The following is an 18,639-nucleotide window of genomic DNA, read 5'->3' as shown; positions in this document are numbered from 1 at the left end:
AACTTCTAGAAAACTGTCTAGTTTTCTCCACAAAACTTGTATTTAAGGAAAAAAAAAAACCACCCAAAACCAAGCACCTCCAGGTGTACACTATTACTTGGACTCCATTTTCCCCAAAGAATTGTTGGCAGTGCTTAGTCATTCATCCAAGAATTAAGTGGATGGGAGCTTGAGTCACAGTTGACGCATTGCTTGCCCAGTTCTCAGTCTGGGGCAGGCCAAGAATGTCCCTGCTGTGATACAAAGATGGGTTGTATTTGTGGTAAGGACAGAGGGCTTGGGAAGTCAAAGGAAGAGCTGTTAGCCCAAAGGTTTGTCTGAGAAGATATCCAGAGAAACCTAGCTTTCAAAACAGAAGCCTGAAGAGGTCAACAAGTCCAAAGTCAAAGCGCTTAGGGCTGATTCTTCACAACAGGGGCTCCTAAAAGGAGCCCTGGGTGATGCACCAGTGACTGGGGCTGAAGCCCCTCTCTCAATGCTAGGCCACCTGGAAGTGTCCAAAATTATCCTGGTGAGGAGTACACCTCTGCATGGGGCCCTCCCAGCACCAGAGCAAACTGCCACAGCCATGTGACACCATGACTGAGCTAGCTGGCCCCTGTTGGAAAGCTGAATTCCTTGTCCCTTTCCACAAGTTTTTGGCCTCTTAATCAGAGATCCACATGGTGAAGACTGCTGGCACGCTTATATTTAGCTGCAAAGGAAGCTGTGAGTTTGTGTTTTGAGGGTTACAAACATAGCAAGAGTGTTTGCAAGATGAAGGGCACCCAGAAGACATGATTTAGGCCACTATTATAGGAAGGAGGGTGCTGTAGGTAGAAGCAGCCAGAGCCCAGGGATGAATGAAAACAGGAACAGGGAGGTGCAGCTCATATCTCCCCGTGGTCCACAAGCCAAGCCTCAGAAGATTCAAGGTGTCCACTGTTAGTCAAACCAAGTGAGGTATGAAAACACCTGTCACCACTGCAGCGTACCATCTACCTCAATCCCCAAATAAAGGACATTTTAGAACCCAAAAGGCTTCATCTTGAGGCTTCATCTCAAGATGGGGAACATGTATTGGATGTGCATAAATGCGGCTCAGTGAAAATCACAGCACACTGTTCCTTTCTCTCATTTTGTTTGCACAGGTAGAAATCTTATTCAGAAAGGGGACGGTGAAGATGAAGGTTAAGTAGAGCGGGACATGAACTTGTGTTTCAGGAAGGCTGTTCTGGTGGCCACGTGGAGGATGACTAGAGAGTACAAGGCTGGAGTTTCAGCTACAGGGTGAAAGGGTGGTGACTGGGCTAAAGAAGCAGTGCTGGAGAGGGAGCCGAAAGAAAGATGGCCGAATCAGAAGCCTAATGTCAATATGGTGGAAGGGATGTGTGAGGGGGATGGGCTCAGGACTCACGGATGTGTCCAGCATCCCACAACATTTTCTCCTTCTTCTCACTGCAAAGGCCTTTCTGTTCAGTCTAAAATCTCTCAGTTCCACCTTAAATCCTTCTATTTAGAGTTGGGAGTCCTAGATCTCCTTCCCCTCCCCCAATTCACATCTTACTCAGCTTTCCTTCCCATCCCCAGTCTCTAACCCTCTTCTCCCCACTTTCCAGGAAGACCATTCCCTGACCCCTGGGGGTTTAGCCAGAGAAAGTGCTGGGCTAGCAGTAGGTGGGTCTGGATTCCATCCCTAGTGAGAGAGAGAGACAGACAGACAGAGAGAGAGAGAGAGAGAGACAGAGAGAGAGACAGAGAGAGAGGAGGTGAGAATGTTATAGTTTTGCATATGACCTATTTAAATCATCTGTGGACTCCTCTGCTACGTGAATAAGTTGCTGTATCGTATTGTTCAGAGAATGCTGACCAGAAATAAAAATGCCACGCAGTCTCACTCATACATGGAGTATGAAAACACTGATCTCATAGAGCTGATGGTAGGGGGAGCTGCAGAGCTGAACAATGAGCACTGATGCACACAGTAGGGGGACTACAGATAACAATGAGCACCTGCACATTTCAAAACACTCAAGAAAGGGTTTGGCAAGATTTCACCATAAAGAAATGCCAAATGTTTGAGATCAATGTTGAACCTGATTCAAACATTACTCAACGTACACATATGGAAACATTACATGGTGCCCTATTAATCTATATAAAAACACACATTCAGTAAGATTCAATCTCCAACGCCCCAAACTTCCGACACGCAGCTGGTGACCTGAACCCATGGACTTGGAAGGTGGACCATGCACACCACCCCTCACCAGGGCCTTGTAAGGCTGCTGACTCCATTCTCACCCACTGTGGCACTCACTTTTACCTGATCCTGCACTTGGTATCGATTTGATCTACTGATGTTTCCTAACTAACGTGAGCTCCATGGGGACAGGGACCCTAGAACAGTGCTCAGCAAACAGAAAATGTCTTGACACTAACAAGCACCTCTCCCTCTCCCTCAGTCCTCCTGAATTGTCCCTCTGTCTCCGTGTCTCTTCCAGAATACCTCCCACACCTTCGGCAGTGGCTCCTCCCCCAATGGGCTCCTTCCCCTTGCTCTGTTTTCTTGGCCCACTCTGCTGAACTTGAGCTCAAGTTCAAGTTTGCTCCTGTGCCTGGACCTTCCCAATTGGATAAGCTCCAGGAGGCCCAGGAACGAGCTCTTCCATTCCTGGATGCCCTTGGAACACCCTGTGCCCATGATGCACGTGGGTCAATGAGCACCCATGATGGGCTCCTCTGTCCGCAGCTCACTGAACCCTCAGTTTGCGCAGCTTTTTTGCTGCCACCTCCCAATGAAAAATACAATGAAAACTGCAATATATATGACATGAGTGTACAGAATCTTTTTTTTGAAAAGAAGATAAACCAACTGAGATGGAAAATTAAGAAGGATGACTTGAGATACTTAAAAGGTCACTCACACAGCGAAGTAATTTCTACAGGTTTTCTCCAATATTAAATTAGACAAACAACCACAGTCTGGGGCAAAAAAATACTAATAAAAGCAATTTTCAAACAATGTGGATAGCAAGTCCGGGTGATCTGCTTCCTTTGAATGAACACTTTAAATACATATAAGTAAGGGAAAAACATACCTTTATTTTCATTAATCTCCAAATGAACATCAGCATTTCCTAGCACGTAGGCAAAGAAACGTATAAACATTCCAGTGAGTTCTCACTCAGGTATTTTTATATCCATGAATGCTTTTTTGTGTGTGGCAGTACTGGGGTTTGAACTCAGGGCCTCACACTTAGCTAGGCAGGTGCTCTACTACTTCAGCCACTCTGCCAGCCCCTTTTTTGTGTGTGTTAGGTATTTTTGAGATAGGGCCTCTTGAACAATTTCCCTAGGCTGGCTTACAGGCGTAGCCACTGTGCCCTACTGGAGTAAAGATCTAAAGATCACCTCCATACTGGGTTTCTGGTGATGAGACCTACGCTAGACATATTAACATAAAGAAGCACATAACATATAGACATAAAGAAGCACACATATTAAATCTCTTGGGTGTCTGTATGTAAGTAGGGCTATTTCCCTTTGTTCTCCCAGGTTTTATCTTATGTATTTACCTAATTCTGTGGACTCTACAGTCTTCATCAAATTACCAAAGGGGTTCTGGCAAAAAAGTTAAGTAGGTTCATACCTATTTTACATAAAACCAAATTTCATCACAACAGAAACCATGGACTAAACCGAACCATTTCCCTCAAGCCAGAGCAAGAGTCATCAGCACACACAGTTGTTTTTGGTGCTCCTGACGAGTGCCTTCCCTGCCGTGCTCTTCTCTGACCTCTTTGGTCTGTGCTGGTTTTGATGCGTTCATTGGTGGACGAGTTTGCCCTTGTTTTTCACATTGGTGGTGAGCACAGCGTGAAGCCCAGATTATCCACGCCAGTAGCCAAGGCCATTACATTTTGAAATGTGTTTCTATCGCAGAAAGGAGCAGCTTCCTCATGCAACAAACATGGCGGCAGCCTCTGGGGATAGCTAAGACAAGGTTACTGTCACCCAAGAGCTCGGTGGGCGATCCTGCCAGGTGAAGGAGAGGGGTCACAGACTGGGGACAAGAAGGACTCCTTAGCCCAGGGGTGGAGAGGATGAAGATGGCAAAAGTGGACAGAAAAGGGGGGCTGGTGCATTTGACCAAAAAGGTGAAGTGAAGGGAGAAAGGTTCTTACATCTGGTCTCAGTGCTAGGAATGGCTCTGGGAGCCCCACAAGTTCCTGGGATCTGGAGAACACTTGGGGTAGGGATCCTAGAATGAAGCCTGAGCGTGGATGCTGTAGCCAGGTGACAGAACACTCAGTATGGGTGAAAAATGGAGAATTAGCAAAATAAATAACTTGGCAAATGCCCCCCCCCAACACGCTGGATTTGACAGAATGATAGGTGAATTTATCACGGACAAAACTGACTTTTTCTTGGAAATCAGAGCATCACTTTTTCAACTCAATCTTTTCTGCTGAATATTTGGCACTGAAAGATGCCTACAAGTTCCATTAACCCTATATGTCAGTTACCTTATCAATAACACAAATGTCAAAATCTTATCAATGTAGGGCTGCGAGCTTTACTCCTGGCATGAGGGAGGTGGTGTGGTGGCTGAATTCTGTCCAATAGACATTGAAGTCCTAATTCCCACTACCTGTGAAGGTGACCTTTTTGGAACAGGGCTATCTAGATGTAATCCAGATGATGCCATACTAGATTATGGTAGGTCCTAAATCCAATAACTGGTGTCCTTACAAAGAGAGATCCATATACAGACAGGTCACGCAATGCCTTAAATTTGAACTTCTGTGAGAATGCATTTCTGAAGTCCAAGCCACCCAGTTACGGTGGCCCTGGGTTACCATCCCTGCCTTTGGGCTGAGGTGTGGCTCAGGGGTGGAGTGCTTGCCTAGTGTGCCCTGGGCTTGCTTCTCTGCTTCCTTTCCCATCATTCTTGCCTTTCCTATTACCCACATGTAATAGTTGAGTGTCCTCAACTGCAAAATGGGTGAGGACTTAGCAGGTAGGTGGTGCCTGGGCTCCTGCTCTGGCCAATTTTCTGTTACTGTAACAGATTCCTGAGCTCATCAATTTGCAAGGAAAAAAAAGATTTATTTTGGCTCACAGTTTGGGAGCTTCCCGTCCATGATTGATTGGGCCTGCTGCTTTTAAGCACTGTACAGCATGGTGGTGGGAATGCATGGCAAAGGAGGCCTGGTCACATCATGGTGACCAGAAGAGGAAGACTGGTGTTCCACATCCTTTTTGAGGGAGCATCCACAATGACCCAGGCCACCACCTGGTCATTAAAGGTTCCACCACCTCCAATAGTGCCATGTGGGGACCAAGCCTTAACAGTTGGGTCTTTGGGGGTACTTAGATCTAAACTACAACAGCTGGAATTAACACAAGCAGAGGGCAGAGAGGAGCTCACAAGGGCTTCCTACAAGCCCAGCCATGTGGAAGGCTTCAGCCTCCCACTGTCCCACTTTTCCTCCATGTGCCCATGTGAACACAGCAGACTTGAGGTTCCCAGGTCTAACTTATCTTTGGTCTAGCTGATTCCCACTCAGCCTTTGGACTTGGATTAAGAATACTTTCTCAACCAGGTTTGGAGGAGTCTGGTTCCTCACCACCACCTCCAGCTGGGCTTGGACTCCAGGAGGAGCAGCCCCACCCGGTTCTTCTCCCCAACACAGTAATCTCAGGGCAGCTCAGGGATGGTGGCAGCACACACAGGAATGGCTCAGTCATGAACTCCGTGTCAGCGGCTGGTGTTGGCAGTTCCAGTTGCGAGAGGCTAAGAACAAAAGAAGATACCAACCTGTTTCCTCTAGGTGCTCTGTACAATACACCCTTTCTGTTAGCAATGGCTGAGTTACCCACGTTTCAAGAGCAGTTAAATTTTAAATTAAGAGCAAGGAATTGGCTTAGCACACCAATCGTCAGGGAGCCATTGGTCTGTGTATAAGTCCTTCTACCAGGTTTTATTTAAAGTCTGGTTAGGCACAGAAAACACACACATACACACACACACTGAACAGCTTAAAATATCCAAATAAAGTTTACTGCAACTTTTGTAGAATTTAATTTGTGCTACAAGAAATGTTGCATAGGAAACTATGTAAAAGCCCCTGAGGAAAAATATTCATGGTTTAAGGTGCAACTGGTTTCGTTTCTTCTTTGGGGAAAAGGTGAGAGATGTTCTCTGGGCAAAATGAAGGTGAGGAGTGAAGAAGCAGAATTTAAGGTGATTACGTGTGATGACTGCGAATTGTGTGATTTGATTCTTGCAGCATAAAATACCTAGTGTTTGTTTTTTAGTCTGTTAGCCTTCGGTGTCTGAATCAGCAGCAATGTAACATTTCAGCACAGTAAGAGATTACACATCGATGAAACTAAGGAACTAATGTGTCAAGAAAGCAGCTTAACAGCATGGGGCTTGGGAGTCCTGAGTGGCCCAGCACCCCTTCAGACAAACATAGCCCATGACTGGGGTCACCCCACTGCTGATCTGCCAGGTGTCAGTCCTGCCTCTTGCTCCCTTTTGAGATGCCATGGCTACCAGGCTGTGGAAGTTAACACAGCAGGTTTGAGGGCATCTACAACCCTCACAGTCATTACCACAACCCTTTGTGTGGGACAGACTCTCATTTTCAGAAAATGGCTAACCTGTTGATCTTCCTGTTGTATAAAAACTGGTTTCCCTGTACTTTTTTACTTCTGAGGCACGCAGCAGAAAGGAAGGAGGGTTAAATCTGAGATGAAATGCAACATGGAGTTTGGCAAGCAGAAGCTGACACCTCGGCACGCCAGCACAGTGCTACTGGGACCCTCTGCAGTGCGTGAGCGGTGGCCAGGGAAGAGTCAGGTTTTCTTCCTGCCTGTGGGGGAGGCGGGCTTGGCAGGACGCACCCCTGCCCCTAGGGAAACACCATACAATGGCCTAGAGCTGCAGCGACCATGGTTGCATCATTCTTCTGAATGACGTAACTGCACATGGCAGGGGCCACAAGGAATGTCACCTCCAGTTGCTCTCTAATCCATTGGCAAACACAGCTCAGTGGTACCTACCTGCTACCGTGGGGCATAACTGCCCACTAATGTTCACAAAAGACTCAAGCATTTTGTGATGGTCACTTCCACAGCACGGAAGCAAAGGGAGGACGGTAAGGAAAGTGAGAGGGCGGGATCTAGGCCATTCTCAGGAAAGATGGGCTCACCTGTGCCCACTACTGAAATCCACTCTGCCCGCTGGCTTTACCTTCCTACAGGTAAAGTGGGGAGTGGGAAAAGCCCGACACCTGAACAGCGCCTTTGTGTATTGAGTGTTGAAATGCAAAGTATGGCTGGGAATCAGAAATGCCCACGGGGTTTAAATACTTATATACATCTGTAACATAATTTAAAAAGGTCTTTAAACAACATAAAAACCTCAACAGCATCTGCTCCTACTAAGTTTTTTTTTTTAAAACCTTTATGATCCATTAAAAAATTAGATACCAACTTTCTCATGTCCCCTCCCCAGTCTTTTATAAAAATGTGATTTTAAATTTAAATTTACACTTCAACAGATAGAAAGCTATTTGATTGGCAATGACCTGCAGTGGAAACCCCCCCTGAGGGCCGCCCCTGGATGGCGGAGAAGGAAGCAGCATCGCCTGTCCTTGGTCCCCTGGGGGCCACACCTCTGTATGAGCGGCTATCCGTCCCTGCCTGAGCTCCTGCTGCTGATGGCTGGGCACCTAGGACAGACAGATGGATGGACAGCTCAAGCTCCAGAGTTCAGGCGGGCAGGGGCCCCGCTCAGATCACAAAGTCATCATGGTCCATGGGGCTGAAAGCAGCTGCTCGCAGGATGTCTAGTGAGTTCACCAGGATCAGAGTTCCGGTGAGGTGTTTCCAGCGCTTGGTAATGGGGTTCTTCATCTTGTCCAGGCCAATGTGCAACTCCTGGATGACATCCCGGTAGCTGTCCCCGATCTGGTGGCTCCAGGTGAGTAAGAAGTCATATGCGGGTTTCCACATGGCCTGGGGGAGGGAGAGGGAAGAAAAGTTAGTGGACAGGGAGAGATTTGCTCTGGTTACCTGGGGAGCTCCCCAGTCACTGACTGTGATGCTCTTTAGGTGTCCACAGCAGAAGCTGGCTCAGTCCATGACAGAGGAAGGGTGGCATTGGCAAGAGCAGGTACGTAGCAAATGTTATCTGGATAAGCAGGTCAGATTTCTCTTCCCTTACAATTCATGGCTTTCATCTGTGTCATTTATTAGAAATTTATCGTGTGAATAAAGGACACCCTAATTCCAGGAACTTCCTGCTCCTTGGGGTCTGGTGAGCCTGAGCCGTCTTCCAGGTGGTGTGTAATGGTGACCTCCACAAATAAGCAGAACACAGTCTCCGGGCAAGACTCCATCACACCGGCCTTTGCCAGTGTTGGGTACCACACCAGGTATTGATCCAACACAGTGCTGGGTAGATGCAGTGCACAGCAATCACCAGGGCTCTGTTTGTGATGGCTCAGTCTTTCTGAAGGCAACTTAGGAGCAGAATGAGCGAGGGGTGGCAAGTCCACCATCTCAGCTTACATTGGTGGGGTCTTGCCATCTTCCACGACAGGAATCCCAACAAAAGACTCCAAGAACAGTTCAACTGCTCCCTCCTAGCCAGAGCACCCCCAAATGCTGGGCACACATGCCCTTCTTCTCATTTTACCCTCCCAGAATATGTGAAGTAGACCTTTTATTATTGTACTCCCTGCTCACCTCACTGTCCACCACCCCATTCCGGTCCCGATGGGGAGACTCATAGGCGTCCATCTGTTGCTTGGAGACCTTGGCCAGCTTTTCAGCCAGCTCCCTCCAGCGCTGGGCCACCTCGACAGCTGTGGTGAGGAGCACGAAGTCCTGGAGGAGTCTGACCACCAGGCCTTGGCAGTCCATTTTCAGTAAGGCCTGGGGAGGAAAAGGCACAGCGTGAGGCAAGACAGAGGCCAGGCTCTGGCTTCGAGTGGATGCCAACCTGGAGTTCTAGGGCCTATGAAATATCCCCTGACCTCTGTCAGCACTGCTGGGCTCACAAGATAGAGGAGAGGGTTTGCAGGGTGTGTGGATTTGGGGACTGTCCCTCTTCATGTTCCAGAACCTCAAAATGTGACCTTATTTGGAACAGGGTCTTTACAGATGTAATATGCTAAGTGAGATCATAGTGGGTTAGGTGCTCACCAACGACTAGGTTCTTGTAAGAAGACAGCCACCCTACGAAGCAGGTCCTGCATTCATCCATTTTACAGACCAGCTGGAGGCAAAGTGAGTGGGGCCCCCATGCCTGGGGGCGTCAGAGACACACTGGCCACTGGGCAGCCAGTCCCAGGCTGTCCTGACTGTGGGGCCGAGTGTGTCTGCTTCACACAAGAAAGCGTGGACCCTGCAGAGGTCGGGTAGCTGGTCCAGGGTCCCTCAGTTGAAGGTGACAGAGGTGGAACCTTTCTGGTGCTCAGGCCACTGGCTTTTCCGTTCTGAGGCACCACCAGACATCAGCAGCTGAACCAAACAAAATGCTGATTTGTTTCCACTATTTACACATCTCAGAAAATGATGGATTGTAATTTAAATTTTGACTATTTGAAAGAAATTGTCAAGAAAATCAAGTGTTTACTAGAAGTGTGTTTCAGAACAAAAATGCACCATGAGCTTGGCACAGACTGCTATAATGCAAGGTTTTAATTTGGGGGGTATGGTGTGAGCTGGGGACACACCGGGTCAGTAAGAGTCTCCTCTGCCATGTCTGCTGTCCAGGAAAGGAATGTGGATAGCCACAGGTTAAACCAAGTCACTCCCAGACAAATGTTAGTGCATGTACTCAGCTGCCTAGCTCTAGGCAGCATACCTTGTTTTCTGGGTAACAGAACACGTTGAAGTCACCTGCCTGTGATTCAAGTCATTCCTGGAAGGAGCGATCTGAATTGCCAGAGGCTCTGGGCACAGGATACAAAGGTCCTAGAAAATGAAGGCCATTCTTTGGCTCCTGACTGGTCATTGCTGTAAAAGAGGGCACCCAGGCCTTGCCTAGGGCAGCTGAGGTTCTACCTCCACAGATCCTGGATAAATAAAGGGGTGCTTCTGACACCAGGAATGAAGGTGCCTTTCATTCACTCACTCTGGCTGGCTCCATTTACACAACTTTTATTGAGTCCAATGCTGGCTTAGTTTGCTACAAAGCTGCCCACACCACTGACAAGGGTTATGCAGGTTTTAGAAGGATGAATGTTGGGTACATGCCAAACCTTAGTGATGGAAAACAACGCAGCAGAAGGTTCCAGCCCTGGGGAACTCTCCCCTCTAATCCCGTAGTTTCCTCTTTCATCTTTGTACACACTCAGGTACACACCAGTGTACCAGAAAATACCCAAAGAAATAAAGAACAATGCTGACTTCAGCCGGGATTTTAATTAATCTGAGTGAATGAGAATTCAAGTCAGAGTGATCAAACTTCATCTCTAATGGCACAGATTGAATTTTGGTGGGTGACATGTCCTGTGTCCCAACCTCTCAATTCTGCAGACATGGCCTAAAAGCAGCCACAGATGATAGGTGGACAGAAAGACGTCATTTACAATGGGTGGTCCTGGCTGCCTCACAGCCTTGTAGGGTTGCCAGCCCTGGGGCCTCCTGGAAGGGGCTCAGGGACCTAAGACACAGCCACTAGGTAACTGCCGCCTTGTTTGGAAGGTGGGTTTTCCCCAGTTTCCCAAGAACCCTCCACACCACTCTCTGTGCCCCAATTCTCCTGCTCCCCTGCTTCCATCAACTCTCAGGCCCCTTCAGTCGCCTCGGCCCCACTCCACCCTGGGACATAAACGTCCTCCCTTGTTATACACTCTAGAGTAATGGCTCTCTTCTTTTCCACAGAGACTTCCAAAGGACCCAAGACAACCTGTGTCCTTATCTCTCACTATGTGACCCCATGCACCCTGGCCACAGTCACCCCAGGGCTTCATCCTCAGTGGCAGCTCTAGGTCAGGCTGTGACAGCCACCCCAGGCCTCTTCAGCAAATTCAAATTCCTCCCTGGGCTGTTGAGGACAACCTGGGCTGCTTCTGCTGTGTCTCTCACTGTCCTTGCTCCATCTCCAGCTGACTTCCCATCATGAGAATACATACCATGTGTCCCATGCGAGATGGTGTCCCGAAAATTGGGAATTCTCTTGCATCAAGAGTGTATTGCTCAATGAAAACACTCCTAGTTGTTTTTCTGGGGGTGGGGGTGGGGCAGCACTGACGTTTGAACTCAGGGCCTCAAGTGCTTACTACTTGAGCCACCCCCCAGCCCTTTTTTGCTTTAGTTATCTTCTGGGTAGGGTCCTGCACTTTTTGCCTGGGGCTGGCCTCAGATCATGATCCTGATACCTACACCTCCTGCCTAGCTGGGATTACTGATGTGAGCCATGACACTTGGCCTGTTTGTTGAGATTCTCACTAACTTCTTGCCTGGGCTGACCTTGAGCCATGATCTTCCCCAGCTCCACCTCCAGAGTAGGTGGGAAAGCAGCCTGGGGAACAGCTGGGGGCAGAATCCAATTGGGTTTAATGACGACTACAGTGTGCCCACTGCAAACTGTTAGCAGAGGTGGCTCCCTGTCAGGAGGACACCCTACTCTCTGCTCCTGGGTGTAGTGTTGTCACATGTCAACACACAAACAAGCCTGCTGCTTTCCTGCAGAAGAAAATCATTCTGGAGAAAACAAAACCAGGGATGAGCTGATGCAGCTGTGCAAGCCCAGAGACCCTGGGCTTGGAGGGTTAGGGTGAAGTGCGCAGTGTGAGCACAACAGGCCTGGACCATCAAGAGGCTGGCAAGGAGAAGGAAAGCCGTAGCAGTGTGGAATGGTGTAGAGGATAAACAAACCTGGGAGTCCCTGAGCAGCCTGTCAGGGTGTTGAGGGGTAGGGACACACGGCAGGGACACACCTGGACTCACAAGATGGGCTGACCAGGTCCCCATCCCCTCCCCCTTAAACACACGCCTCTTTTCAGGCCCTCAGTACAGAGTGGGCACTACCCACCCGTTGCTTCCACTCCAATGCCCTTCATTGTATGGTCCTGAATCCCCACGCAGCTGGTTCTTCTGGCCTCCCACCATGTGAGCTACTGGGCCTCAGCCCCATTCCACATGCTTCCCACGCCTAGTTCTCACCTGACCTGATCACAGACCTGACCTCCCTTTGCCATGGGCGGCCTCCCACATGTCCTTCCGCCACTGGCCCCATTGGTCCTCACGAGGAGACCCTTCAAGAGTCTGATTCCTCGGCGGGCACTGGTGGCTCGCACCTGTAGTCCTAGCTACTTGGGAGGCTGAGACAGGGAATATCGAGATTTAAGACTAGCCCAGGAAAATAGTTCATGACACCCCATCTCCAAAATCACCAAAGCACGATGTGAGGGCGATCTGACTGCGACATCTGTCACCCCATTGATCACCGGGGTTGATTTGGCTGATCTGGCTGGCTAGGCAGGTGTCCCCTTCCTCCCTCACCGCTCCATGTGTGTCCCTCCCGAAGCTGTGCGGTGGGTCAAAGAGGACGACCATCCCTGATAGAGGAGCACCGTTCTTCAGTCAAGGGTATACGAGTAGCTGTGCTCCCCTGCTAGACCCTCCAAACAAGCTCTCAAAATCACCAAAGCAAAATGGATTGGAAGTGTGGCCCTAAGGTTAAACCCCAGTACCACCAAAGGGAAAAAGCAAAACAAAACAAACAAAAAAACCCTGTCTCCTGCTCACACAGCTATTCCCACCGGGTTGTTCTCAGGGCACAGGACCAGGTTAACTTCCCAGTACCCAGCAGGCAGTCTCACGTTTGGTGGGCACTGAGCCCAGAATGCACTCCCAACCCCACAATGGCTGTTCTTCCCTGCCATGTGTTAAAAGCTGCGGCTGAGATCTTCCCTGTTACCCCACCCCGCCCCAACAGAACTGGACTTCTCTTCAAACAGGGGCGCCACTCTCCAACGAGCAAGTTCCATCTTAGCACAGGTAACCGCAGTGCCTCCCAGCCCTCTCAAGATGGGGGATCAGGGCTCTGTATACTCTGGGGACATCCACTGAACCAGTGCCAGGCACACCCAGTCACTCACTGCCCGGCACCACCCCACCTACGACAGTTGTCTTCAGGTTTGGGCCCTACCCTCTGCCAGCACAGACAGCCATAGTCCCTGATGGGAAGCAGGGCTGGCCAGGACAGGACAGGAGTCGTTTTGGGGCACTACACAAAAGGTGCAACAAAAGAGGCCTTAGGGTACCACAGTCTGCCTCTTTGGATACTATGAATGAGGGGAGGGAATGGAAGCAGGCACACAAGTGTGGTGTGAGTAAGGGGAGCATGTATGGCCTAAGGCTTAGCCAGATCCATCATTCACTCGTCACTCCCTCTCCCTCATTCATTCATCCTCATTCAGTCACTGACTCCCTGCAGTTTTCCATCTCTATGGAGTAAATACTCAATCAGAGCAAGACCAAGAAAGAAACACACAGGTAAATAAGCAAAAGCAGCCCCAATTCCAGTGAGCATACGAGGGCACCACGTGGGAGATCAAGGTGGGGAGCTACCAGGCACCAGCTTGCTTCATTGAGGGCTGCAGGAAAGGCCTCCCTGAGAGGCGAGATTGCAGCTGGCACCTCCTGAGGAGACACCATGCCAAAAGCTCCAAGCAAGAGGAACACCACCTGTGGGGTCCAGGGCTGGCATGTGCAGGACACAGAGACAAGGCCACAGGCAGGGGTAAGGTGGCCTCAGCACTTACCCCTGACATTGGACAAACAAACACTTGGTGACTTTTCCTCCCCACTCTGTGCGGTAACTGTCTCAAACCTTTGCCTTCCTAGATCACTTCAGACACCGTGTCCAGAGCAGGGGATTCTAACAGTGACACAGAAGCATCGTAAAGATGGGAAGTGAGGGTGACAGTCTGGCTGTGACCACACTGGGGTGGGGGCAGGGTAAAACTGAGGCTACAGGAAGCCAGACAGTCCTGAGATTATAAATCCATGGAAACAAAAGAGAGTTTCACTGCTGGGTTAGTCAGCCGTGGTTACTGGAAGTTCAACCGGCCATTAAAGCTCACCTGCTCACAGGATGGCTGACGACGGAGGTGGGAGGCAAGGAGGAAGAACTCTGTAGAATCACTCTCTCTTTCCTGCCACAAACTCACCCTGCCCCGGGGCGAGTTCCAGGAAAGGCCAAGCCTCATTTCCTTCTTTTTGCTAGGAGGAGGAGGGTGAATGGGCCCAGAGGGGCACAGGAACCCCATCCCTTGTGCGCACACACTTGCCCAAGGAGACTGAAAATTACTCTGTAAAGTCACCAAGTTAGACAAAGACATGTTTGATTCTTAAAAATCGACCAGAAGGAGAGGAGTCTAAAAGCCACCCTGTCAGGGCCACTCACCAGAGAGAGGTGCTGTGGATTTTCCCCCTCTCCCTTCTGCGCAGCTCAGGTGAGTGGCTTACAGCTGCATCAGGGAACAGTCAGCTCTACTTATTCTCCGTGAAGACGCCCAATTCACAATCAATGGCAGATGCTGGCCTGAGGTCCTCCTAGGGACACTCTCCTGTCTGTGGAGCTCTGTCCACCCATGGGGACCAGACAAAGTGGATCACCTGAACTTGCTTTACTGGGGCTCTGAACCACATGTGGTGATGGCTTGAATGAAGGACTGCCGTCACCCCATGGGCGACCCACGTGCATGCCCACAGAAGTCTCCCTTCTGCCCTAATGAAACCGCTGTCACTAAGGCCCCCAGGGACCAGCTGGTTGCCAAGGCTGCCCTTTTAACGGCCACTTCTGGTGTCTCCCTCCCCTGTGTAATCTCAGGTATGTTTGCCCTGTCTTCAAGTTATATTACCATGGGTCACTGTCAAAGGGTCATTTTTCACATCCTGCTGCCTACCAGGTTGCAAATAGGCTGCACCACAGTGAACGGCCGGCCCTTCTGCCCGCTTGCAGGGGCAGCAGAGATGCGTGTGTGTGGAGTGCAGGTCTCAGCTGCTCACCTGTATCAGCTCAGACACACTGGCCAGTCTCCTCCCAAATGCATCCACATAAAACGGTGAGGAGGGGGAGGCTCCCACTGGGAGCGCATCTCACCAGTCAGGAGGTGAGCAAGGAGAACCAGAAAGTGAGACATGACAATGTCACAGAGGCTTCCCCAGGAACCAGAGGGTCCCTACCAGGAGGATGGGGCTAACAAGGGACAATGCCCTGGGGACGTCCAGGGAGACCAGAGTGACTACTAGAACTCTGCAGTTAGGGGTGGGCTGCCTTGGAAGCAGGTCTGGGACAAACCCAGGCCTCTGGATGGCTCAGGAGGGATTCAGGAAGTGTTCCTATTTGGCTGGTGGCCAGTGCCTGTCCCGCAGTGAGACACTCCCTTCCTGCTCAGTTCCTAGAGCTTCGACTCAAGCTATATTGGACAAGCAGAGGCTGTCTGCACTCACCCCAACTCAAACAACCCCCAAGAAGGGAGAAGTGAGCCACAGTAGAGACAGGTGTTGAAGCCCCAGGAAAGACAACATGAAAACTGACATCAAAGTAAGACCTGGCTTTGGGGACAGAGGTTCTCTCCACTTGAGTCACCACTTGAAACCCAGATCTGCCCAACAGATCCAAACAGAGGTGGACAAACAGTCCTGCTGTGTCCTACCTGAGGCTGAGAAGCTCACAGATATAGTGGGAAGAGAGCAGTGGGACCCTCTCCCCAGGGTCCCTAAGGATCACATGCAGACTCCCGCCCCAGTGCACACCCAACCCTGTCCCCGCAGGGCAGGCAGCCTTGAGGAGCCCACCCCAGTGCACACACCAAACCTCGGGGGCACATGCCCACCGAGTGAGCACTCACCATCACGAGCTCCTTCTGGAAGGACTTCCGGTCTTTGTTCTCAGGGTTGTTGCAGTCCTCCTTCAGCTTTTCCAGGACAGATGCCACCCGCTCAGGCTCGCTGTCCAGCTCTGCCCGGCAGAAGAAGGTGAGCGGCAGGTTGACATAGCCCAGGGCGTCGGCGAAGGCGCGCCAGCTGCTGACGTTCTCCATGAGCAAGGTCCGCACGGAGGCGTAGATGTAGGTGAGGAACTTGCATGGCCGGAGGATCTGCTCCAGCAGCACCGACGTGCTCAGCTCGGGCCCCGACAGCAGGCTGGGCCTGGCCTTGCCCACCACCAGCACGTTCTTGGTGTGCACCAGGCCCACCTTGCCCTGGTAGTAGCCTATGTACCACTCCTTGGTCCACAGCTGCCCCTTCAGCCTGATGCGCTCCTCGCTGAGCAGGGCCACCACGTCGCCCTTCTTGTACTCCAGCAGGTAGTGGTTCTTGTTCTGCCTCACCACCGTCTTGAGAAGCTTGCCGAACTTGAGGCTGGACACGGGGCGGTCCTGAAACGTGGGATACTTGGTGGTGGCGGCAAAGGGGGACAGGATAATTTTCCCAACCTCATTCTTCTTGAGAAACCGCCTCTGCCCGGATGGTTTGATGGCACTTTTGGGAGGCGGTTGTGGCGTCTGGACGCAAAACTGGGTGAGGATGGCCTCCTGGTCGTCCTTCACCTGCACTCTCAGCGTGAAGTCAGAAAGCTCATTGGGGTTCTGGGAGGTAATGGGAAAGATGAGGCGGCTCACTTTGCCCAGCTTCATCTGGAAGCCTCTCACCACTTTGGCCTGCTCGCTGGCCTTGACCTCGAAGTTGGTCATGTTGGAGAACATGCAGACTTTGAGGTCCTGGGGCCTGGACAAGACAAACTGGTGCTTACCCCATAGCTGCAGGGCCACAGGGGCAGGACTGGGGGCCTGCCGGGTGACCTCACTGACCAGAAGGGTCTTGGGGGCACAGTCATGCCCAAAAATGGTCACCACCGTTTTGAAGGATGGGTGAATATGTTTGGGGCCATACAGCCCCACGGTGACCCTCTTATTGATGAAGTCCCACACTGTGGAAGGATACAGGATGTTTGGGCCGTGGGCAACAATAGCTAGGTACATGCAGGGCTCCAGGTTATCTAGCTGCACCTGGACAGTATCCCCATAGCTGTAGGCCAGGGGGATGGGCGCGTATGGTCCCTCTTTCAGGTCGCTCCTTAAGCACTGGAGGCCCACTGTGCTCTTGCTGAAAATGTCATTTTTCACCTCGGCGGAGACCTTCATCTCCAGGATGACGAAGGTGCTCACCTCCAGGTTACTCAACTTGACCTCCAGCACGGGGCTGATGCTGCTGGACCTGTCACTATTGAGTTCCAGCGGGGGATCAAGGAGGGCTCGCATGGAGATCTGCTGTGTCTCCCCAGGGGCAACGTGACCCTCGGGCACGTGAATGCTGATGTTGGTGTCGGGGAGCTGCACGGCGCCCCCAGAACTATCCAGCTTGCACACAATGTTCGTCTCCACTGCTTGGGTCTGACCCCAGCCCGGGCTTTGGCCGAGCAGGTCCAAGTCGTGGCAAGACCGGGCCAGCTTCCGGTGGTTGAGCCAGGCAGTTCGAAAATCCTCCCGGCTCTGAAATTGCTCGGGAGCAGGTGACTTCAGGCCCGTGAAAAAGCCCGAGGTCGTGGGAGCGTCCGACTTGGCTTGCAGAACGGAGAGTTCGGACAGGCTGTAGGAACGCTTGCTTCTGAAGAACGGGTTGTCTCTCTTGACCGGCTGCTCCACGGGGAGTCCATTTGTGGCTGGGAGCTCGTCAAAGATGTTCCCGGTGCTGTTTGTGGTCGCTGAGCTGGATTCCGTAAATGAGGACGTGCCGGTATCGAAAAGCAACAAGTCCACGGTGCTTTTGGGATTCAGCTCATCCAAGCTGGGTGGCACATTCCCGTTCAGGAATGGGTTCGTTTGGATTCCGTTCCAGAAAGGGTTATTACTGTAAGCTTTGCCGGATCCTTTCTGGTCATCTGTCCACCCCCCAAGCAGATCTAGTTCCTTGGCGACTTCATCCGGGCTGTCTGGAAGATTGTCAATCATCCCACTGTCGCTCAGTGTGGAGTTCCGGTAGTTTAAGGGCTGCACGTAGGAGGAGGGGATGTAGCCCATTTCAGTGGTGTTGTGCGCGTACCACCACTCCCCGCCCGAGGTATCCAGGACGTAGAGATGGTCACCCTTGGAGAACTTGAGGGTGGTGAAGTTGGTCGGGCAGTAGTCCCTGATTGCAATCACTTCCTTCGCATTTCCGAAAGGCGTGGGGCTGTCTACTAGCAAGGCACTGGGAGAAGGCACTGCGCAAAACACAAAGAGACAGACGGTCAGGCCAGGTGCATGGGTGCCGTGGCGCGCTTCCAAGAACACCACTGAGATGAGGCCGCTAACTAGGTAAGGGACCAACAGAAACAAACCAAGGTGAAATTCTGCATGCCCTTCACCTTGACTGTGAGCTGACTTGGGCAAGCTCTGCTGCCCCACCACCTGGTCACTTGGCTATTCCAGCAGGTATGTGAGGCAGACAGACCACTGCCGAGAGGCAAATGAGCACAATGGGAAGTCATCACATCCCTGGGTTCTGAACATCTCACTTTGATCAAGTTTTTATTAGCAAATTCCTACCAGAATCGCTCGTGTGTGGAGAGAGGCCTAATGTCAGGTTCTTGGGAAACACAACGCAGACGGGAAATGAACCCCCAGGCCTTTTGGTGAT

General features: G+C 51.0%; 1 protein-coding gene across 1 annotated transcript in view; it reads right to left on the bottom strand.

Annotated features, from left to right (window-relative positions):
* Nucleotides 1–3,064: 3,064 nt before the first annotated feature.
* Sh3bp4 (SH3 domain binding protein 4) overlaps nt 3,065–18,639 on the bottom strand; it is an 84,277-nt gene continuing 68,702 nt past the window's right edge. Inside the window, exons 3-5 of the mRNA XM_020181138.2 lie at nt 15,870–18,223; nt 8,743–8,931; nt 3,065–8,010 (exon numbers count right to left, since the gene is read on the bottom strand). Coding sequence (XP_020036727.1) covers nt 7,786–8,010; nt 8,743–8,931; nt 15,870–18,223 — 2,768 coding nt within the window. The 3' untranslated portion in view covers nt 3,065–7,785. The remainder of the gene's footprint in view (nt 8,011–8,742; nt 8,932–15,869; nt 18,224–18,639) is intronic.

Source organism: Castor canadensis, chromosome 4 (genome assembly GCF_047511655.1).
Source record: "Castor canadensis chromosome 4, mCasCan1.hap1v2, whole genome shotgun sequence".
NCBI classification, from domain to species: domain Eukaryota; kingdom Metazoa; phylum Chordata; class Mammalia; order Rodentia; family Castoridae; genus Castor; species Castor canadensis.
Note: the sequence above shows the minus strand (reverse complement) of the source record. Positions and strands in the feature narration are given on the sequence as shown.